The sequence below is a fragment of the Neolamprologus brichardi genome, chromosome 13 (assembly GCF_056152115.1).
Source record: "Neolamprologus brichardi isolate AB-2024 chromosome 13, ASM5615211v1, whole genome shotgun sequence".
NCBI classification, from domain to species: domain Eukaryota; kingdom Metazoa; phylum Chordata; class Actinopteri; order Cichliformes; family Cichlidae; genus Neolamprologus; species Neolamprologus brichardi.
The window spans coordinates 12,126,210-12,149,835 of NC_142116.1; the positions used below are offsets into that span (position 1 = coordinate 12,126,210).

General features: G+C 41.1%; 1 protein-coding gene across 2 annotated transcripts; it reads left to right on the forward strand.

Annotated features, from left to right (window-relative positions):
• The first annotated feature begins 309 nt into the window (after positions 1-309).
• zranb1b (zinc finger, RAN-binding domain containing 1b) lies at positions 310-22,950 on the forward strand. 2 transcript variants are annotated; one of them, XM_087850175.1, is made up of 10 exons: positions 310-853; positions 1,763-2,842; positions 9,884-10,071; positions 12,605-12,758; positions 13,564-13,635; positions 14,388-14,586; positions 15,655-15,775; positions 16,175-16,304; positions 19,873-20,102; positions 21,110-22,950. In XM_087850175.1, exons 1-10 carry the CDS (start codon positions 847-849, stop codon positions 21,329-21,331), a joined length of 2,403 nt encoding a protein of 800 aa, XP_087706301.1. In that variant the 5' UTR covers positions 310-846; the 3' UTR covers positions 21,332-22,950. The 2 variants fall into 2 exon arrangements, with proteins under 2 accessions (XP_087706301.1, XP_087706302.1); XM_087850176.1 differs by having other exon boundaries at positions 558-701.
• Positions 22,951-23,626: the final 676 nt, after the last annotated feature.

Below are 23,626 nucleotides of genomic sequence, written 5' to 3' on the forward strand. Positions count from 1 at the left end.
TTTTAGGGGGGAATACCACGTGGTTGATTGCCAGAGATGCAACATATTGCGATGCATAAATTATAAAACAAACACATTTTACTCTGTATAACTAAGCCTAGCGACTAAAAGAACGGGCGCTCTAATGTCTCTTTTCGTTATTTCTGTGATATTCGAGTCTGTTTTGCTTTGAGCCTTTTAACAATTGGAATGAGAGACGTAGAATGTGATTGGTCCGTGTCAAGGGATACACATGTGTCAACCAATCGGCTTGCTCAGCAGATTCGGGTGGTAAATCCTGATCCTGCCTCTAACTGTAACACGGCCCAGAGCTCTCTGCTCTCCCTCGTAGTGTATTTTTAAGCCCTGCCTCGGTTGCTTCCCTTCCCTGTGCCGCCATTAAAGTCCGTCCGCTTGGTGTTTGTGGAAAACGGGAAAATGATTTAAAAACTCAGAAGAGACGGGCCGAGGGACGGGACCTGGGGAGGGGGGGAGGGAGGGTTCTTGCTACGCGGTATGTGTGGACTGTCAACTGCCAAGTAAACGGCGCCCCCAAAAGAAGTAAATATGCGGCTAGTTTCGTCCAAGTGAGAGGAGCCTGAGTTCGGATTGGAGTTGGTTTCTCCGACCGGGGGTGGGGTGGGGGGAGAAACTCCATTGGTTTTGGCTGCACCGGGCGTGGGGAGGGGGGACCGAGGAGTGTAAACACAGCAAAGCAAAAGGTGAGGGTTACAGCGTTGAGACACCTTCTCGTAGAGTTGATAAGGGCCTCTCAGACGGTTACGAGCAAAACATAATCCCGTAACGTTAGCGAGCCGCAGCCAGCTAGCTTGGCCATAAATCCTGGATGGCAACCGAGCGGTTGTTATGGAAGGTAAGTGACAGCTAGCTGGTTCCGTTAAGACACGACACAGCCGTACAGTGTCATTTGTTAGTTTACCACTACTGGCTGTAAATCACACTAGTCAAATGCTTATTTAAATAAACTCAAGTATATTATAGCGGAGTGTCTTGACAGTTTTGCTAGTTGCTTGTGAGTACCAAAGCTACTTGACACAGTTGTTTTCAGAACATGCAGCTCACAAAAAAATGTTGAATTTCTCACTGTGTGTTGGTAAACTTGGGAGGCGTGGCGTAAACAGTAACGGGACTACAGAGCTGCCCTGTCGGAGCCAGCCTTATCTTTTATTTTGGCGTGGAAATAGTGTTCAGAATACAGCGTGGGACACATACAGTTGGATCATTTAAGGTCTTAATTAGCTTTACGGCGAATTTGCTTTCAGTGCATAAGTCTCTTAACCAGTCACGCGCCTCCCTGCTGGGCGTCAGGTTTCATCTGTCCTTGTCTCTTATTACCTTGCCTGGTTGTTGTAGGGCGCATGTGCCTGGTGTATATAACTTAACTGTATGTGTTTATAGTCAGTGTCAAGGTTTACGAGCAGTGTTGCACTCTAGGCTGCAGTTTTGCCCTTGCACTTTGTTTTTGTGTAAACAATAGTTTGGTTATTACTACAAATTAATACCAGATCAAGAGTGGGCATATCTGTTTATTAAAATTTTGTTTGCCAGTCAATAATTTGAATACACAGGTGGCTGTAAATAAATAGGCTTTGTTTGGGACATTTGGCAGTGTATTTTGCTCATTTAAACCGAGAAACAAGCTAATTTTTAATCCCTTTACCTTCTTGAAGTGTTTGCCTTTGATTAATAAGATACTGTGGTTTGTATTTTTTATTATTTATTTAACATATCTGTTTGGGTTTTTTCCACCTTTAAACCTTAGTGTGCTGCTTGCTGTGTGATCTCCTTGAGAGTGGATCTGCCAAGCTGAGTCCCTCTGAACGGCAGGAAGCCTCCCTTAGCGGCGGTGCGACGATGACCGAGCTGGTTGCCAAGTGGGCCTGTGAATACTGCACATACGAGAACTGGCCGTCAGCCATCAAGTGCACCATGTGCCGCGCTCAGAGGCCCAGCGGGGGTGCCATCATTACTGAGGAGCCCTTCAAGTGCAGCCCTGCCCTGGATGCCAGTGTGCATCAGTGGGACCCTGCAGACCTCAGCAACAGTCCATCTCAGGGGGGATCTAGCTTACTTATTTGTCCAGACTCCAGCGCCCGACCCCGCATTCGCATTGCTGATGTACCTGAGCCTAGTAGTAAGTGGTCGTGCCACATGTGCACCTATCTGAACTGGCCTCGAGCTATCCGGTGTACTCAGTGCCTGTGCCAGAGGCAGCAGGCTCAACAACAACAACAACAACACCAACAACAGCATGGGCAGCATGCAGCCCATCAAGGACATCATACCCAGCAGCCACGCAGCCCCACAGAAACACCCCAGACCTCAGGCTCTGGATGTCGCCCCTCTCCCCCAACCACCACTACAGACACTTGTGAGGAATATAATGACCGTAACAGGCTCAACACTCATACACAGCACTGGACCTGCACTGCCTGCACTTATGAAAATTGGGCCAAGGCTCTCAAGTGTGTTGTGTGCGATCACCCCAGACCCAATAGTCTGCTGGCTGAGCCCATCCAACTGGCATCGGAACCTGAGAGTCAACAATCATCCTCAAAACTTGACCAGGACAGGGACAACAGGAGGGCTGTTGTTGGCCACATGGTTAGTCAAGGAGTAGGAGGTGTGGTGGGCGGTGTAGGGAGTTGTAGCAGCAGCCAGAGGAGGTCACCGCCAACGTTAAAGCGGGAGTCAGAGGTGAACATGGACTTTCAGAGGATTGAACTGGCATCAGGCGCTGGGATTGGGAGCAAAGAAGATCTTGAGGTGGATTTCAAAAAACTCAAGCAGATTAAGAACAGGATGAGACGGAGTGATTGGCTGTTCCTCAATGCTTGCGTTGGTGAGTTTTTAAGGATGGATGACTTCAGTGAAGTATGTTTGACTTGTATTTTGCTTATGTTATGAGATGGGCTGTGAGTCAAGTGAATAATATAAGGCAAGCTAACACCGTGAAATGACATTTTTCCCAAATTTGTGTGAATGATTCACAGTATGTCACTTAACAACCTGCAAGGCAACTATTTACTAAGCAGTTTATAGAACTGTATCTAGATTATCTTGAATGTAATCTTAACATTGCAGACACACTATGTATGCTTGGAAGTCCTCTGCATTCAGCTAGTAAAAAATTCACTATAAAGACAGCAAGTGTCCTGCCACCCACACTGTACACTGGCGAATGCAGAGTGGGAGGAAGGATGCGCATTGTAGGAACAACTAGTTTTTGCTTTTTTTTCCCTCTCTCACACCACTGTCTTACTCTTTCTCTTGCCTTTTTCATGGATGAGTAGCGTTTCTTCTGTATGCCCACTCAACCTCCCGTCTGTTTTCCTTATCTGTCCCTCTGACAGTTGATTATTCTGTGTTATATATACTGTGTTATATATGCACAAATTTGACAGTCATCCCTGCATTTGGTATCCCAATGAAGTCCTTTTAGTGATTAAAAATCGTGCCTTTTTATCTTGCTACATTCCTCAAAACCTGTAAGAGCAACATCACTGCAGATAGTTTGTTTCTGGCTCTGCTCTGGGTCTCTTGCTGCATGTCAGATGTTGAATTCCCTCATGTCTGTGTCGCTTGTTCCCGTGGGACAAAGTCTCATCTGGTCAAAAAATTTCTCTTGCAAGTAGGCATGATTTTGTTGAGGCGTATTCAAGTGTTAACATTCCTTATCTGATTGGAAATGTCTCCTAATTCATTCCTCTTCTGTTAAAGGAAAAGAAATCAAAGACATCTCTTTAAATTCACTCCCTATTTGGCAGGTTCACTAGACATACTTCGGAAAGTTTTATATCAATATCTGCCTCATGCTATCTGTTCTGAAGGAATAATGTCTGTGTTTATCAGCACAGACATTATTCTGTGTCTTAGAACTGCTGCTCATGTGGAACCACACACGCATTTTGTTTGTCGTTGACGTTAAGGTGCTCAAATGCTGCACTATTGTTAATAAGAGAAAGTAAATAACAAAAAGTGTCAATAAACCTCCATTTTAAAAGTATCTGGTATACTTTTAAGTATAAAATGATGCTTTACAAATTAATACAACCTTTGTCACTTCAGTCAGCATTGACACATCAAACCTGCTTTGGATAACCTTTATTAGTTTGGGCTATGTTCAGCATGAATTCTACAGATACATGCTATAAAGACGGCTGCAGCTTCTGGGTCTGAAACGCGAAGCCTCTGCAGATGTGCCGATGTGCCTTAAACCTGAGAACCTTTTCATACCCAGCAGGGCCACTTCTGTTTGTTGCCAAAAAAGTCCACTTGTATAGAAGTCTACTGGAAAACTGCCCTCAGCCCACTTTGTGATCTCGAGCATTTTCTTGATGACTTTTTGGTTAAGTCACTAGATTGAAGAAATTTTGAATAAAACATGAAGCTCAGTTTGTAAATTATGGTAGTTATTAGACACAGAAATGAGGATCATCCAGGGTTATCCCTATTGGTTAATGATTTGTTAATCATAAATTGTTAGCCCATTACTCTACAGTGTCCTCAGTGTCAGAACCACTCCTTGCTTGTCAGCTTTAATTAGAAAACATTTGAAAAAAAGATGGCAATGGTGAAAACGCCCAGCTTGAGACTTGAGACATAACAGGTCTTCACTAACAAATGGAGACGTCACGGTGGTTATGTGGTTCTACATCAGGCCTGGTCACGGGTTCTGATCCTGCATGAAGTCAGACTAAAGCGTTAAATATGAAATAACACGTCATGCAAGAGTAATAGAAATCACATGTTTTTAAGGCTGCATGTTTTGACAAACAACATCTGTTGTGCTGCCAAAAAGTTTCATGAGCTGAAGTTCATAGACATACACCAATCAGCATAAACAATAAAATCACCTGCATAATAATATGTAGGAATCCCTGGTGCTCTCAAAGTAACTCTGTTTTGAACATGGACATGTCCTTGGGGTGTCTTTTGGCATCTGGTACCAGAATGCTCACAGCACATCCTTTGGGTGCAGTGCATAATAGGGTGTGTCCTGAGCAACACTGAAGTAATTACTTATAATGTTTTGAGAAACCTAAAGCCTTTTCTTACTTAATTACTCCCAGCAGAAAGGTAATTTATTACATTACTTGATATGTTCTGCAGTACTCTACAACATGACCTGAGATTTATTGTCATATAATTCGAATGTACAGTCCCACACATTGACACAAATCCCAGTCCTAAAGAGGATCTTTCTTTTAGTGTTTTATGAAAAACAGCACAAAGAGCACTTCTTGCTTCTTGGCCATACCTGTCGCACCAGGTATGGGTACAAGCCCATCTGCTCATCATAGCTTTTATTATTTGTTCAAGCTTTGGCTAATAGGCTGGGGTCAGCATGCACTCTGGATCCAGGGTTCTTCACTGCTAGCTTCATATGACCATGCTGTCTTTGCTGATGCTTACAAAGAGACACAAAGTTGTATTAGCAGTAGTGGATAGTTGTTTCTCCCACTTTACAGTAACATTCTTGTCCTTTCATGCATTAAAAATGAAAGTAATCTGAGCTCTTCAAAGTTTGTAGACCGTTTTCCTACAGAAACCAGTTTGAATAATACAAGTAACAGCATAATTGTTGATTAGGGACTAATGTAATTATTGAAATTAGTACATAAATGCATTATATTATTACAGAAAAATGTAATGTGATTACAGTGATGTCCTCTGTGAATTGGGATGGTTCTGCTGGACTCTTGCTGATGCTCAGTCACATAAGGGTGATGAGTTCAAGTCAGTGCTGTGAAGTTTGCCATGGTCCTCAAGCCACACCTGCACATTGTATATTAAATAGATTGTCAATGTTATTCACTTCAGATTGTCAGTAGTTTTAATGTTATGGTAGAATAGTGGATGTGCCAAACAGCCTCTCACAAAATCAAACCTGTGATGAAGTGCTGGGGGAAAAGAAGTTAAAATTTCACTCCTATAGTTTTGAAACTGTGGTCATGGTTTCCCAATACCTGAAGTTGTTTCCTGAGGAGCCTGATGCACTAAAATTAGCATGATCCATGTCAAATAAGTCAAAAACAGAAAATGCCTGTGGCTGTAGAACTTACCGTCACTCTTACAGTGGGCATGACCATGATCCTTAAACTGAACAAATGTGTGGCATTTGTGTTGGTAAATAAACAAAATGCTTAGTATTATGTCATTAAATACCCGGTGGTTTTACTAGAGAACCACGCTAATATGGGCAGGATGTGGTTTGGCATCATCTTCCTAAAATAAGCAAGGCCTTTCCTGAGAAAGGTGTAGTCTGGTGTAATTTTGAATTACCGGCACATTTACGGTTGTGCAAAATACTCATGCAGTGTGCGTTGATGCGCCCCCATAACATGCTGACATTTAAACTTTTGCTTACTCTCTCTCCTCTTTGACCTGAACTTGTTTTCTTGTGTTGCTGGCATCAAATTCAAAATAACCATACATTTTTCAGAATACTGTTCCTCAGATTTACCATTTGATATATTGTTTTTTTTTTTGTTTTGTTTTTTTTTTAATTATCAGTTAAATAGGAGCCAATTGATTTGACAAACCATCACATTCTGTTTTATTTACATTTACACATTGCAAATTTCTTTATTTTAGTAAAAAAGGGGGGTGCTCATACAGCATAAAGGCTTGGATCCTCCTACTTTAGGAATGTGAAAGGAAACAGGTGCATAGTCAACGGAAGCCAATGTGAACACAAGAGGAATGTGCAAACATCAAACAAAATCATGTCCTCCTTTCCCGGTTGAAGGATAAAAGTAATAATGCAGTAATATTTCCACACATTTATACATCGTTGCTATATATATATATATATATATATACTTATATAGTTTATGATATAGTTCAATCAGAACATTAATTTAATTCAGTCATGCTAACATTTGTTACGATGCAGCATATCACAATGTTTATAAATCATATTGTTATATTATAAAATGCTAAAACAATGCCAACTTCATTGTTTTGGTTAGGTGTGACATACTTAGAGATTGTCTTGCTAGCCTTTCAGACAAAAAGCAGACTGGTGTGTCAATACCAGCAGGATGCTCAATATAATGTCAGACTACTACATACCTCATTCAGGGCCATCATTTTGATATGTGATTGCAGGGAAAAGCCAACATGTTACTATTACACCAACAGTAACAAAACAATACACTAAGAAATGCCACTTAGCCAACCCACACAGTACAGAGGAATTTATTACTATAAAATGTGTTTGTAAATTCAGTTGTGCTTTATTAATTTGTGTTTTTCTTTTACTTTCACGTACTTTTTTCAGCAGTGCTCCTGTTAAATAAAGATATGTAATATGTCCAATCCAGGTGTCCTTGAACAGGAAGGTATGCTGACAGAATATTTACTTCTTCTGTTTTTCTCTCTGAAGCGGCTGTTTAAACAGGAAACTGTACCAATCACAAATAGACTTTGAATCACCCACATCCATCTGTTGATTCTGCTATGATGGAGGGGGCCGCTATCGCCATTATTGAAATGTGCGTCCTTTGTAGGAGAAATAGACAAGACAAGAATCACTTAGCCTGATTCATTCTGTCTAATTAGTCTGTCTTTAAGTGTATGTCTGTTTGAATATTGGAGCCTTTTGTGTTCACCAAAGGATCTGTGAGTACAGTACTGACTGCAGGGCTACAGGCACACCCACGCTAATGGAGTGTTTTTTGGAAAGTGGTTTTGTGATCCTTCTATCACGCTGCGCTGCTATTGTGTAGTTTCTCTCCTCATCCCTCACCGCGCTAGCCAGCTCCACATGGCACAGCAAGTCCTTCTACCCACTCCATGTCTCTCTCGCTCTCACTCACATGCAGATTATGCAGCTGAGCATTGTGTGTGGTCCTTTGACGCGAGAACAAAAGCGCAACAGTGTTTTAAGCTATCAAATGTACGAGAGACTACCACATGAGCATTTACTGTATACGCTAGAAATGGGAAGAGGATATTTCTGTGGCTGCTGTCATATTTGAAAGAAATTTACACTTTGATTTTGTTTTCATTACTCATAAAAACACATTTAGCTCAATGTTTTACTCTGCTTAAACTACTAATAGGTTATTTTGTCTCACTGTGGTTGATCACAGAACTAGAGGCTTGCACAAGAGTTATTATAGCTTTGTATTTTCTATCAGTTTTTACCCCTCAGTTGCAAAAGGTTGATGGGGTATTGTCATCACCCTGCAGGGCAAGCGTACAGGTGGCGTGGACACCCAAGTTTGTGAATGCGATAACTCGAGAACGAGACCACGTAGAATTTTGAAATTGATACCATAGGTGCATCTACGGGGAGGCTGAGGGATACCAGAACTTTCTTTGTTTTTTTGTAGGGTTAACCTTTTGTTTTCAGTTCCGTTTCAGTATTGGTTTTTCTTATTTAAATGTAGCATTTATTGTATAAGTGTTTTAATTATGTTTTTTATTAATTGCAATGTCAGGATTAGTTTGGTGATTATAATGCTAATAATAATTTGGCAAATTGTAAGATTTATGAAGTTCAGAAGAGTGCAATAATAAAATTCAATATTGCAAAAATCAAAATAACAAAGAGTAAAGCTGAGCACATTTCCTGTTCCTGATTTTTAAATTTTTTTTATTATAGCTATTTTTTTATTTACACAATAATGTTTGAGTTAGTTTTAGTTTTTTTTTTATTTTCTAAAATAAAGCTTCTATTTAAATGTTCTTCACACTCTAAGAGTTATTCGGGCAGGAAGCTCATCACACATTGGTTTGTTGCTGATGGTTGGCTGCTAACAGGTGAGCCTAGCTCTGGTTGCCTAGGTAACCCTTTAACATATTTACAGCCCTGTGATTTGTCAGTTAGTATCCTTCGCTCTCATTGGTAGCCACTTCAATCACTCACCTCTATGTTCTCTGCTCGCCACATCGAGATGGATCGCTTCTCCTTTAATTTGAGCTTTTTCTTTAGTTTAAGTTAACTTCATTAACCTTCCCTAACAAAGGATGTGAAAACCAAATATTTCAATTTATTTATTTCATTCTGAGCAGAACGTGTTAAGTCTCAGTCAACACAAAACATAAAGCTGACTATTAACAGTTCATGTCCGCAAATCACGTGTGTGAGTTCATGGACAAAAATTTAAATTATACTATAACTCAATTTTCATAAAGTAAACATACAATTTTGCAGTGCTTCATTGCATATGCTAAAGTTAATATATTAAAAAAAATCTGCTGGGTTTTTTTCACAGAATGACTCTTCCTGCAGTAGTGTCTCATTAGCTGGTAACTATTTGAGTTTGTTCTCTGGAAGTTGGTTGTTTCATTTACACTTTGCACCAGAAAAGAACAGACACACCAACAGCTGCTCAAACATATCCGTCAACGCTTATGCTACAACATAAACATGAAGATTAAGGAGGTGAAAAAAACATAACTGAAAGATCACACTCTGCCCCCTGATGTCTTTTCCCCTTGACTTCAAAGTCAGCAAAGTCTCAAAGCTGTTACAGCTGCCACAGAGATAAAGCACATTCAGATCTCCAATATTTCATATATTTTAGTGTAGTGTAAACTGACCTCTGCGCAAGGTTGTCTTTTTATGTCTCTGCTGTGTTAAGACTTGGTATGATTCGACTGCAGTGGTCAGCACGTCTGCTCATTTCCTATTTTTTCCACAACCAAAAGTGGACTGATAAAGCATTTACTTTTCTCAGCTGAGCTTTGTCATTTTTATATTTTAAATGTCTTCATGAAAATGATTGCCAGTTAAATGCACAAAATTTGTGCTAATGTGGGGCAAAGCAGGAAAAAAAAAGGTCTTCACTTCAAAACTGTGTCCAGAGTGATCACTTGTTAACATTGTTTATTGATGGGAGCTTTCTCCTTCCCCTTCTTTGTCTGAAAGGTGTTGTAGAAGGTGACCTGGCAGCTGTGGAAGCCTACAAGACATCGGGAGGTGACATCGCAAGACAGCTGACGTCCGACGAGGTGCGCCTATTAAACCGGCCCTCGGCATTCGATGATGGCTTCACGCTGGTTCACCTAGCCATCCGCTTCCAGAGACAGGACATGCTGGCAGTGTTGCTCACAGAGGTCAGTGCAAACTTGGTTCACTTTCAGAACTTTCTGAATTATGTTTGTAGATTATCAAAGCACTAGACCATATTAAATACGTGACTATATAGGTCATACTGTAGATGATTAATTACAAGACACCTTGTCGGCTGGGGTCTTCATGTTTAGCTTTTAAGTCCTTGTAGCAGAAATTGTGGTGCCCAGTTTGTGTCTGTTTTCATAGGGCTTCAGCTGCACAGAGTAAAGGATTTGGGGATCTTGCCTGAAGTCCTTCAAAATGCCAAGAGCATAGTTGGCTTAAGTTGGCATTTAAATTGTTTTTAACGCTCCGTTTCACTTCACTACAAAGGCACACTTTGTATATTATAATTTCTGTGTTCTTTGTAGGATGTACTCAACTGTAAATGATAGTCTGCAAAGCTTTGCATCTAACCAACACACAACCATGGTGGTCTCTTTTGTCTGTACAAGTGTCCTCGAAGTGCTCTTCTTTCCTCTCACAGTCCAAAAATATACCTGTTAGACTCACTGGCGATTTTACAATTAGCTGCAGTTGTGAATGTGAGAGTGTGAATGGTTGTCTGTGTCTGTGTTAGCGCTGCTTACATGTACTGGTGACATGTTCAGGGTAGGGTTGCACAATTATGGCCAAAATGGTTATCACAATTGTTTGGATCAATAATAAGATCACCGTTATCTACCGAATTATTTATTGATTTTAGCGACAAAATCTTTTATTTATAAATAACACTCCTCTACACTGCTCCTACTTTATTTCCTTTGCATTGTTTTGCTGCTTGATGATGGACAATTCATACTAGCAACCATTTAATTGTTTTTCTTGGCCTTCATGTATTGATTACACTGTAGTTAGTGGTGTGTTTTCAGGTGGTTGAATGGGTTAGTTGTGTTGGTTTGTCATACAGACGCAGCTCTACAGGACTCTTTGAATATGGTTCATTCTTGGTTAATACCACTCGCCCTAAATCTGAAATATTTTCAACCAACCAATGATGATCCACTTCTGGGAACAAGTTCTTCACCTTCTGCTGTGCCAGACACTTAATTTTTGTTTTGTAATTTTGTCATTTTAATGTAGTGTTACTTGACCAGGCTACATCCAGGAAACTTCACGCTGCATAATACAGGGAAAACCCCTACGACTGGCACAGGCAGGCACGTCATCTAACTGTAATTTAAGGAGCTGTTCGTGTTCATTTGTTTTGTGGGTAGCCAAAATCACAATTGTGATTGACATTCGATTTATTGTGCAGACCTAGTCCAGGGTGTACCCAGTCTCTCACTCAGGCTCAGCTGGGACAGACTCATACACCCCATGCCCCTAGCTGGAGATGCGATTAAGAAAATGCACGGATGGAAAGTAAAATTAGGCTCAATCTAAAAAAAACAACTTTTAATTAGATAACACCTACACATGGATACTTTAAATAAATATTAAATAAGAAAAATACTATTGGTTCTACTCAACCTAGTAAATGTAGTTTTATTTCTGAATATGAGTATCTGCATGACCCCAAAATTGGATCAAGCTTCTTCTCCTACTCTCATTTAGTGAGATCAGCCAGGAGAAGTCCTAGGACCAGAGTGTTTTTAGAAAAGAGAGGGACTAAATTCAGCTGCACACTCCTGCTCTGCAAACTTTATAATAATATGTTCCTCTGTCAGTAATTATTTAATAGCATTGGTATTGTATGTTCAGCATCCTGGTGTGTCTGTGCAGTGAGGCTCGCTGACTTCATGTGTGTCTGCTTGAACTGTGCATGTGCTGATGTTGATTGCACCCCTCTTGCCTTCAGCACTGTGATCACGGATTATCTGTACACACACCTCTTCACCCACACTCAGCTGCTGCCCTAGTTTCTTTTCCAAGAGGGTTAGTGAGTAACCACTGGATCATGTCCCTGAAACGCCCCAAAGCTGACACCTGCGTGAACTTGCTGTGTCCTGGAGGTGATTTAGATTTGATTAGTGAAAGTAAAATTAGCTCAGAACACAGTGAGCTAAGTCTTCTGCCTACAGACCCCAAAATGAATGACTTTCCCAAGTATTCAGACTGCGAATGTGGTAGAATTTGTTTAAATGGCATCTCCAGAAATTTGCTAGGTTTATTTAAAAGGAGAGATAAATCGGATGCATTCATAGAAGGTTTTGGTTTTTCAGTCTAGGTAAGAATATAAAAATGGCCTACTGATCTCTTGAACTGACTTCTTTTCTTGTTCTTGGCCTCTCTACATTGACATAACGTATCAGACAAAAGGATTTGTTCAGAATAATCTCTCCAGATCTCTTTATCTTAACTTCATCAGATATTATCAAAGTCAAGTGACTTTCAGGGCGCTGAAGCTGTGACTGTTAAATTTTATTCTTCTTACGCCTCGGTGGAGCAATGCATTCAGTTGGTTTTGCATTAGTTTGTGGTTTTATGGTTCTTTGTAGTTGCAGGAAATGCTCTTGCTTTTTTCTTATTCTGTGCATCCTGTACACTTTATGTAGATTTAAATTCCCTCTGTATATGCTCCCCTCTCTGCAGGTATCCCAACAGGCAGCCAAGTGTATTCCAGCCATGGTTTGTCCTGAGCTAACAGAGCAGATCCGTCGTGAGGTAGCGGCCTCTCTTCACCAGCGCAAGGGAGACTTCACCTGCTATTTCCTCACCGATCTAGTGACATTCACCCTGCCTGCAGGTCAGCACCTCATTAGCAGACAAACAAGTAAATGCAGCCAGGAAAAAAAACAGTTTACAAAATATCATAACATAAATTCCAGAAGCCTTTCAAAGTGTCTGTAGCTGAATAAACCCAGCCAAGCCATTCCGTCTGGCTTTCCGAGTGTGTATCAGAATGCTTGTTTTGTTTACTTCTGGCGTATAAGATTGCTTGTTGCTCGATCGCTGCGGGGACATAATGCCACGGTTGTCTGTTTCCAGCTGCCACAACATGGAGGCTACATTGTTTGTGTATTGTAATAGCAAACCGAAAATACCACGTACTGCCAACTATGCACCAGCTATGCTTGACTTTCATTCATAGCAAAGCCATATTTAGTGTTTAGCCAGTGTGTTTTGGTAAAATTGTAGGCACTCAGTGCTATTTCTGTTGAATTGTACTGTGTGGAACTGATCTTGTGGTTCAGTCTGAAGCTGGTAGCTAAGCTAAGGATTTTTGTTTTGCAGAGTGTTCAGGACATGCCGACCTTGGCTTCTGGCCACTATAGAAACCCATTCTGTTCAGTTCCACTAAGTCAATGCATTCATTTATTTTAGCTAAAGAATAAGCTACTGTGCTGAGCAGAGCTCAGGGCAGAGAGTGAAAGCCACGGGCTGTTGTGAAGAGAACAAAACATGGTGGCTTGAGTTGAAATGAGTCAGAGCAATTTTTCAGTCCTTTTAGTAAAGTTTTACAGGTAGTTAAAACAAAGATGCACACATCTATCAGGGTTAAATGTAAATCAAACCAAGACCTGCTCCGATTCCTCTTCTTTGTGTTTCAGACATTGAGGACTTGCCTCCAGCAGTTCAGGAAAAACTGTTTGATGAGGTGCTGGACCGAGACGTACAAAAAGGTGAAATATTTACTCTTTTCTGCTTTATGAACACAAATCACATGCTGTCCTCAAGTATCCATGCACTTATTTTGAGCGTGTGAGAGAGAAACCAGATCCCCTGATGATCTGGCTGCTTGGCACACAAGGGGAGTCCCCTCACAAACTGTATACTATAACAGGGAGGCAGCAGAGGGCTCGCTATGTTGTCTAACTGGTATTTTCTTGCTTGCAAACAGTTTTTTTTCCTTCCTGTTTGTCAATCTGCCAAGCGCTCTCACTTCAGGATATGTACCAGTTGCCTTTGTCCTAATCAGCCTAAATGAGTTTTAGGAATTTCTTTGATCACTGTTGAATGATTGTACTTCCTTTCAGGTCACACATAAACACTTATAAAAGCCGTCACCTTTCTTCCTGAAGGTCCCTGCTCTTTTGTGTAGCCTTCTCTGTGGTTCACCGTCTCAGTGTGTGTCAAACATTATATTAGGCCATACAGTATCTTTATTTCTGTCTTTATCTCTTTTTAGGTTTCCTGTCATAACCTGAGCCTTAGTAGTCATTTGGTTTTGTGGTTTACAAACAGACATTGTTATGTCACTACTACTTTCACAGATGTGAGCAGGCATTAGCTAATACTGAAACACCATGACCACTGTACAACCACACTGTTGCACTTCCTTGTACAGCATGTTTCCTTATTATTAGCGTTATTGCTTAAATTTAATTTTATTTCATTTTTGAAGAGATATCCTGTCGTCTCCCCTCTTGTTTAGAACTTGAAGAGGAGTCTCCCATCATCAACTGGTCCTTGGAGCTGGGGACTAGGTTAGACAGTCGACTTTATGCCCTGTGGAACCGCACAGCTGGGGACTGCCTCCTTGACTCTGTGCTGCAGGCTACGTGGGGCATCTATGACAAGGACTCAGTACTCCGCAAAACCCTCCATGACAGTCTGCACGACTGTTCTCACTGGTAAGGCGACACCACGGGGACTAAGTGTGTAGTTCGAGCTGATTTGCATCTTGTTTTAAACCAATTCAAATTATGTTACATTGAATGACACAGTGCACCAAACATAAAATTTAGACTGGTGTTAACAGAAATTGGAGCTTGTATGTTGCTCTTTTTAATGACTAGTAGTTAGGAGACAACTTATATAGGCAAAAAAGCTCCATTTTTAAAAGTACTATAGTCTGAATAAACAGGGATATGTTTACTCTTAACTTATTGCCGACAGACATCCCTGTCTCGTCCAGTGTTTCCTTTTTTTTTTGCTTAGCTGACCTTTTTACACAGAAACATTTTGTGAATCATGAAATGACTGAGCTCAAGTGCACAACTGAAGGAAAACAAAAGCTTGACTTTCAAAAGTGTCAAGTTACATTTTGTTTTCCTTCAGCATGTCTATGGAACATGTGGTTTAGATGCCGGGGTTTACGAATCCAAAGTTTAGATTGGCAGCTTATAAAGAGATCAGAGACTTTGATCTGGAAATAAGAAACAAGGGCTTTTTTAAAATTTTATGTCCTCAAAGATCTGTTATGACTCCTGCATCTTCTTAGTTTAATTGGAAAAACATTCATTCAAACAAAACATTCTCTTCTTTAAACTTCCACATGACATTATTTAAGTTGCACCCTGAATCACGAGTGGCTCCAAAATGATTGCGATGTTCCAAAACATGCTCATAGGTGCAAGCGTTCAGGCAGATGAAAATTGAATGCAGGCTTCTGGTGTCAAACTCACATAAATTGTTCTGTACACGAAAGAGACAGGAAAAAAAGAAAACGCATTTTTGAGTGGAGGGGCACGGAGTCTGACTCCAAAGCCCAGCGTGACTCACGTCTATTTGTGAGAAACAGTGTTTTTTTTGGTGAGATAATTGCTGTTTAGATATAATGAGTAATGCCATCCAGCCCAAACCACGACAGACGTGGAGGAATGTAGTCAATTGCAAGCCCACGCCTTGCTGCACAGAGGTCAAATAATGTCACAGGCTAAACAGTTTGTGTGCGTGTGTATCTGTGTGTGTCTGTGCAGGTTTTACACCCGCTGGAAGGAGTGGGAGTCGTGGTATTCCCAAAGCTTTGGTCTGCACTTTTCCCTCCGAGAGGAACAGTGGCAGGAAGACTGGGCTTTCATACTGTCCCTTGCCAGCCAGGTACATGTACATGGAAGTAAACACACTCACACACAAACATGGAGGACAGGAGCTTGATGTGCTTAAAACGTGACACACTAATAATGCATGAATTATGCAAGAAGTTTTACTGCTCTTGGTGCAGTATACTTAACCTGTAATGCCCTCCGAAAGTGCATCCTGTCTGTCATCAGCACTTCTCTGCTTCTCACTGCTCTTTGTGACCTCACTGACTAAGTATTTGGGTGGGCTGTTATTATATCTGGGTGTGAAAGCTCATTAAAATTAGTGTTTTCCATGTTTTCACATTTAGAGTATCCTGGCTGCATTCAAGAACCCTCATTTTATCGCTTCCCGGAGTCCTAAAGCATTGTTTTGTATTTTTCTGACTTTGTGTGTGTGTTTTTTTTTCTTTTGCAGCCAGGATCCAGCTTGGAACAGACCCACATTTTCGTTCTTGCACACATACTTCGTAGGCCTATCATCGTCTACGGAGTAAAGTACTACAAAAGTTTCCGTGGTGAAACACTCGGGTACACCCGTTTTCAAGGTGAGCAAGAAATAACGTTTCGGTCAAATATTGTTTGCTGTTGTGCTCAGCATCATTCCAGCGGACGTAGAACTAGACTTCCTTTGTGAAATAGTTCCAGCCTGTGTGTGTGTGTGTGTGTGTGTGTGTGTGTGTGTGTGTATAACTTTCATAGGTGACATAACTGCCCCTCTGATCAGTCAGTAATTATTGTTTACAACAGTTATTAGTCTAGTGTCTTTCATTTAATGGGTAATTTTGCTCCATTTTGCTCAAAATAACAAAAACAACATAAAATGCCAGGATGAGTCACAGGAGCACAGAGAATTCATATTGTGGTTGCAGACATCCAGATACAGCTGAACATATGAAAATCATCAACAGTCAAACAATCCTGAGAGCACCGAGAGCGGGGGCCACCTTTACAACTAGCAGTAAAAACAGTCTGGATTCAATTTGCCTGCTGAGTGATGCTGTACAGGGGATGATGAAAGTGCTATGTAAGGGCCAACTGCTTGTGGTAAAGCCTGCCTGATGGACCAGTGATTTACTGTTGCCAGGAGCCAATGTATACACACACACACACACAGAGGAAGGCGTGCTTATGGGCGCCTATAGAGAGGGGTGGGGTACCTCAATTAAAGTGGTGAACAAGTGAACCCAGTAAAACCACAGCGGTTACTAGGAGAGTAGCAACACACAGGCTCCTCAATAGCGGTGTCGGTTACAGAGCTGCCTTTGTGTGTTATGGAACTAAAGAAATATGAGACACTCTGTGTTGTCATCCTGCATTGTTTTGTTTTATAATCAGTCTGGTATTTGCAAGTCAGCATAGACTGTTGTGAGACATTTATTCAAGCATTGCTTTTAATCCAGGGTAACTTTGAGTGTTTTAATTTCTGCTGAGCTATTCTTTTACCCTGATGCATGTCAGCACACAGTGTTCTCATAACTATTTCTACATTTGTTTGTGAGGGTTAGTTAGTACCTACTCTAGATTATAATAGATCGTGTAAAACATAAAGTCATGTATGTGAAAAAGACAGTTTTCACAGGGCCTTATGCTGTCCTGTGAGAAGCTGCTGCTTCCATAGGAGTTAACACGGTAAGTAGCTGCTCATTAAATGCACTTGGTTTACTGACCATCAGCAAGTGAGAGTACCTCTATAAGAGCACATGTTCTAGCAGTTTGCTGGTCTGAAGCATTCAGGTATGTGTTCAGACAATTCCACAATCTACCCAGAAGTGGTCAGATGATGCACCTCTCTCCTAAAAAGAACAGAGCTTGGGTTCACAGTGTTAGAGCTAAATAAACCACAAGACATCTGGAACAATGTCATTTGGACGGCTGAGACCAGAGTGGAGATGTTTGTCTATAATGCACACAACCACATTTAAACCCAAATGCCTCATATCAGCTGTCAAAGGTGGTGGTGGAGGGGTGCGCTGAGAATCTGAATGACCGTACACTAATCACCTCAACAGTGTGACACCAGTGTGTCTGCTGTGTTGAAACTACAATGTGCAGAGAGTAGACTGCAAAACGTGCATCTAAAGTCACTATAACATATCCTTATCGTGTTGTGGTGAAAAATATCAATTCATTACAAAAATCTGGATTTTAAAGAAAAGTCAACATCTAGAGCCAGACTTGCTAACAGTCAGCAGCAGTGCAAAGCTTTCTTTCACCATTAAAAAGCTTCTGGATTTACTAAAGAGGCACAGTGTCAGTTTTGTGACTGCAAGTTGTGGATCGGGCTGTTTTTGCAGCTGACCTTCTGGCATATGTATTTGCAGGAGTTTCCCTTTGAAGAGGAAAATATCTCAGTCACTCGAGCATGATTTGCTAATGTTCATGGCATGCAGTTTTACTGCGAATTCCCCTAAATCTAACACCAAAAAAAGCCTGTTCTGGTCGTGATCGCTGCTTCTAGGAGTGTTTATTTATTTAGACTGAGAGGGGGAGATTTTATCAGAAGGGAGTGCCTAATTGGAATTTTGGTTCGATGGCTTAAAACTGTGAGTACAGTGCCAACACTTTGGCTCTGTCCTAAAACTCTTCACTTGAGCATTTAAAGCTGAGCCCAACTTACTTTAATACTGGGATTTTCATGAAACAAAGCAGAAATGCTGTTTATTTTTCATCAGCAGTGTGCACACAGTGAACGACTTCTCTCTGCTATTTCTAGAACAAATAAAAGTGTGTCAGTGTCAGTGTATCCATTAACAGACAGACGGCTCATTAATAACTGTAAATAGTGTTTGTGTACGTACAGATCTCAGGTTTATATGGTGGATTAGTTCATAACAATGCAGCTCTTCTTTGAATAAATCCCGAGCTCCACCTGAGTCTCAGTCCTCAGGACCTCATGCACATTTTAATCCTCCTTCAGCCTCCTCTTGTTGACCTAAATGGCATTTTCAGAGGGGAACGTGTAAAACCTGAACGTACGCTGTATTTTGATTGGTAGGTTTGCATCAAGCTCTTCCTCAGCTTCCTCATTGGGTCTGCTTGTTTTTGAGACACTAATCTGCACCGCTCACCAAAGAAGGCTGATTATTCCCCTGTAATTGTGGCATCACAATAATCACTTAGTAAATGTGTGAAATTAAATGCATCATGTTTTATGTAGTGATTGTAAATCCTTCCCTCCCAGCTGACTCAAAGTAAAACAGACCTTACTAATGCCCTGGAATTATACAGAATACACTTTGATAAATTAGTTCATAATCTGGATTTAGAGATCAGACAGAGAATGCTTGCAAGGCTACACCTGGATGAGAAGCAGATTTTCTTCCAGCAGCGTGATCTTCAGAGTCCAGTTGTGCATTTAACAGGTTATTGCTGAAAATACAAAACAGATTATGATATGAAATGGAAAATGCATGGTCAGATGGTCCATCGCAATGATCCTTTCATAAAGGACAGCCCCAGTGTATCCCATTCTAAAGGAGGTAGTGAAAGTGTTGAAATGCCTTTGGAGAAGTCAAACAGCTCCTATTATGGTACTTCCAGTTTATGTAAATCGGTTAGGAACTTAACTGAGCAAAATGAACTACTGGAAAATGCACAAGCTGTTACAATGGACTAGTAAAAGACCATGCCAATCTCCAACTGACTACAATGTTGTGGGTGGGATCTTTAGAGAGTTGTGCATGAACGAATGTCCACAAACTTCTATAAAATGAAACGATATCAGAAAGAAACGTGACCTAAAATTCCCCCACAATGATGTGAGAGATGGATAAAGTCGTTGGGGAAAATATTATGTCAAGTTATCGCTGCTACAAACCATTAAATCATGAGGTGTACTTAGTAGTTGTTTGGATCTTTTTTGTTTTCTATTTAAAGGAAGTATGTCATAATTCATCTTCTCCTTGAATCATAACACCAAAACTATTCAAAATATTCAAATTAAATATTTTAAGTTTGCTCACAAAAAAGTAGTAAACAGATGTGCATCCTTTTTTGTCATCGTTTCAGAGTCAGTACAGTATATATTTATGCAGTACCAAAAGATATAGTATAGTGAATTACTTTGGCACATTGTCAAGCCAAATCTCTTTGTGTCCTTCTACGTCCCTCCAGGTGTGTACCTGCCTCTTTTGTGGGAGCAGAGCTTTTGCTGGAAGAGCCCCATCGCTCTGGGATACACGCGGGGCCACTTCTCAGCGCTGGTGGCCATGGAGAACGATGGCTTTGACAATCGCGGCGCAGGCGCCAACCTCAACACGGACGATGACGTGACAGTGACGTTCCTGCCTCTGGTCGACAGCGAGAGGAAGCTGCTTCACATTCACTTCCTCTCAGCGCAGGAAGTAAGGCACTCAACAAACGTGGTGTTTTTATACTTTATTAAGTGGCTGCATTATGCTCATTTACAGGTACAGGAAAAGACTGTAAAGACAGATGTCGCCTGTATGCTTTCCATTTTTCTTTTTAGCGTTTCACCTGCTTTTAGACTACAAACTAAATTGCTTAGACTGTATTTAAAAGATGGATGTACCCATCATGATGTTACCCAATGATTTCTGGACTCCAGATTTTGGAGCCTCAGTGTGAGTGTTTTGGCCAGCGCTGTTAGTTGGAGGAGCCAGAAATGGCCACAGTTAGACCAAAGGGTGGGGAGTTGTTATCAGCTGGTTAGTGTGGTGCTTCCATAAACTATATGTGTGCAACAAACACACAGAGATTTGCTAATTAGTAACAGTGAAGTTAAGTTTAGTTCTTTCTACAGCATAAAAAGTGGTATGAAAACACAGTAACCCACTTCCAGTGTTGTTTACTGGACTGGCGGCGGTGGTTCCTCTGAAATACAGCTTTGACGTAGCTGTGGGCAATGGTTAAATGATCAAAACTAACAGCAGCATAGCCACACAGCGTTTAACATTAAGGATTTAATTACTATTCCAGGGACGGTGCTGCCAATAATAAATAAATTCACTCAGTCTGCAGTTCCTCTGGTGTCAGACGTGCAGAAAGGGAAAAGTATCTGAGGAGTTAGCAAATGCAGATCTAGCCAGTAAATAACAATGTCAGACTTGGAGCTGCCATTCTTTGTTTGTGGGTGTTAAAACTCTCCACTAGAGGCGTTATGCAAATGTGTTACATACAGAAAAGCCGTGGGGGAAAAACCTGTACTACAAACTAGCAGTTTCAGGAAGTTCAGCAGCAGGTAGATGTGGTCTGGACCGTGTCACTTTGTAAGCCTTGCTTCTCTTATTCTGTTCTGAGTTACTGTTCAGAAGGAGTAAGCGGTGTTTGGGCTGTAGTGAGGTGACAGGGCTCCCTCTGATGGTCATGTCTGTCCCCTCCTGTCCTTCAGATGGGTAATGAAGAGCAACAGGAGAAGCTCCTGCGGGAGTGGCTGGACTGCTGCGTGACAGAGGGCGGCGTTTTGGTTGCGCTTCAGAAAAGTTCCCGCCGCCGCAACCACCCGCTCGTCACTCAGATGGTGGAGAAGTGGCTGGACGGCTACCGCCAGATCCGCCCCTGCGCCTCGCTGTCCGACGGCGAGGAGGAGGAAGACGATGACGACGAGGAGTGACGAAGCTGAAGTGGAGGGAGGCTACCTGCTGGGGGGCAGGACTCCTCCCCCGTCCTCTCTCTTTTAGTTTTTCTTTGAGTTGGGGATTTTTGTTGTTGTTGTTGTTGTAGTATTCCCCCCCCCCCTTTTCCTGACACGGACAAACTGTGAAAAATCTTCAGGAGAGGGCAGGGAACCACGAACCCCCACCCAACCTCCACCTGACAGAAGACACTACCGCTCTTCTGGGAAACACAGGCGCTCGGATATACACATTAAACACTTTTCTCAGACCAGCCTGAGTCTAACGGAGAGAAAAAAGATTTACGAATGCAAAATTTTGATTTGAGTTTTAAATGTAAAGGAAGAAAAAAAATCTTTATCCATAGATGTAAATGCATGTGGTTGTAAACAAAAAACAAAAAACAAAAAAAGAGTGTAAGGAAATATACCAGCAGTGATTGAAATACTTTATATCCATTCAATATGGGCACTGGGGGAAAAAAAGAAGCGCACATCCAAGTTTTTTCCAGATAAGAGTTGGCTTGTTTGGCTTTTTGTTTTCAAACAGGCAGGGACAAAACCAATAAATCTTATCTCCAGAAGATTAATGAAAAAAACAAGAGATTCTGTAATCACAAATGACTTTAATCCTTAATACTAAGCACTGCACATTTATTAAAACATTTCTATATAAATACAGTATCGTTGCTTGAATTGAGGTCACATATGAAGCTCTTGAAAAGGGAGATGTTCCCTTCACAAGTCAAATCTACACTCACTAAGTTTTAGCGCACTAACGTTCATGTTGGATCGTTTGGTTTACCTTTTTCAGACTGATTGAAGTCGTGTGTGTGTTTTATCTTCTATGAATTTATTCTACATATTTATTGTTTGGAAACTTATTTGAGCTAATAAGAGCTTTCTGTATATTATTATTTTCTCTCTTTTTTGTGGTTTTGTTAATGATTCAATCTTGATGAAGACACATTGCACAGAAACACTGTTGCCGCGAGGAAAGAACCAATCATAACCATCAATGAAAAAGTTTACTTGGATTTTTTGCTTATGGTTTTTAGTACCTCATATGGATGCCTAAAACCTGGTGCTTTTATTTTTTTCTGGGCAGGTGAGTGTGGACATAACCCCACCCCCCACCCACTCTGAGTCACGCTTGTCTAATCGCTGTCTTGTAGTTCCTGTTTGCCCCCACCTTCCTTACAGCCTGTGTTGTGGAGGTCACCCTCATGGTACACGTGACATCGCTGCCTCTGTAAAGCCCGTTTGTTGTCATCATGTGAACCCACTTTTTTTTGATTAGTGACAGATTTCACCACATAAAACCAAAGCTGACAGAAAACGAAAAAAAAAGTTGTTCCTTTCTCTCTCTTTTTGCTGTGAGTGTTTGCATCTTGTTTCCTCTCGCCATCGCACTCTGTAACCTCTTTGTGTTTCATTCAAGTCATACACGTTTTTGAGCATCACCTGTATGTTGCTTTGTATTTATGCAATAGTTGCAGTTGTGACTACGATGGTTTGTGGATTTAGGCGTGACTTCGCTAAACAGAGTGTAACACAAAGAAATGGGCAAAAATAAGGAAAAAATAAATAAAAGAACCTTTTTGAATGTCCAACTAAAACGCTTCCTGTCACTTCATTTATCAGCTAATGATGTCCTCAACATGTCCACAGGTTTAAGTGTGTCACTTTTTTTGTATTGTTTTTTTTAAATTGGACCTACTTTCTGAAGCTTTTTTATGTCATATGTGTTCAGGTTACAGCTCCCTCTAGTGGAACTAAAACCAGGTGAATTGAAGGTCCATCTTAAGTTATTGTAGTTTGAAAATATAAAGTTTTCATTAATTTACAGAAAACAGTTAAAAGGTCAAACTCTGTGGTCAAATATGAAGGAGCACATAAGGTCTGGTGGATTAGATGTTTGACACCCCTGCATCAGAGGGTAGTGGCATGTGTAGTGTGGGGGGAGGCTAACCTGGGTACCATTACTGGATGCAAGCATTGACTGGGATTTGAACCCTAGCCCAATTATTTCAAAGACCGTAATGACGTAACAGGAACTTAAGGAACAACTGGAGCAGATGTGGAAAGTCAAGTTCAACGTGATCCCAGAACCTAAGAAAGGCAGAACCCATTAAAGTCCCAGGACTCGGATCGAGGGCCCAAGCTTCATTATCACAAACATACCACCCCCCCAGGGGGTGAGAGGGAGATTTCTTTTTTTAATATACATATAAACGCATATACTTATGGGCTAATTTGAATTTTGCACTTAAGATAAATGGATTGAAGTGAGCC

What these genes read in the sequence shown, in the direction of transcription:
- zranb1b (XM_087850175.1), top strand. An exon ending in GGACCGAGACGTACAAAAAG is followed by an intron (nt 13,636 to 14,387) that starts GTGAAATATTTA and finishes CCTCTTGTTTAG; the next exon opens with AACTTGAAGAGGAGTCTCCC. An exon ending in ACTTCCTCTCAGCGCAGGAA is followed by an intron (nt 20,103 to 21,109) that starts GTAAGGCACTCA and finishes CCTGTCCTTCAG; the next exon opens with ATGGGTAATGAAGAGCAACA.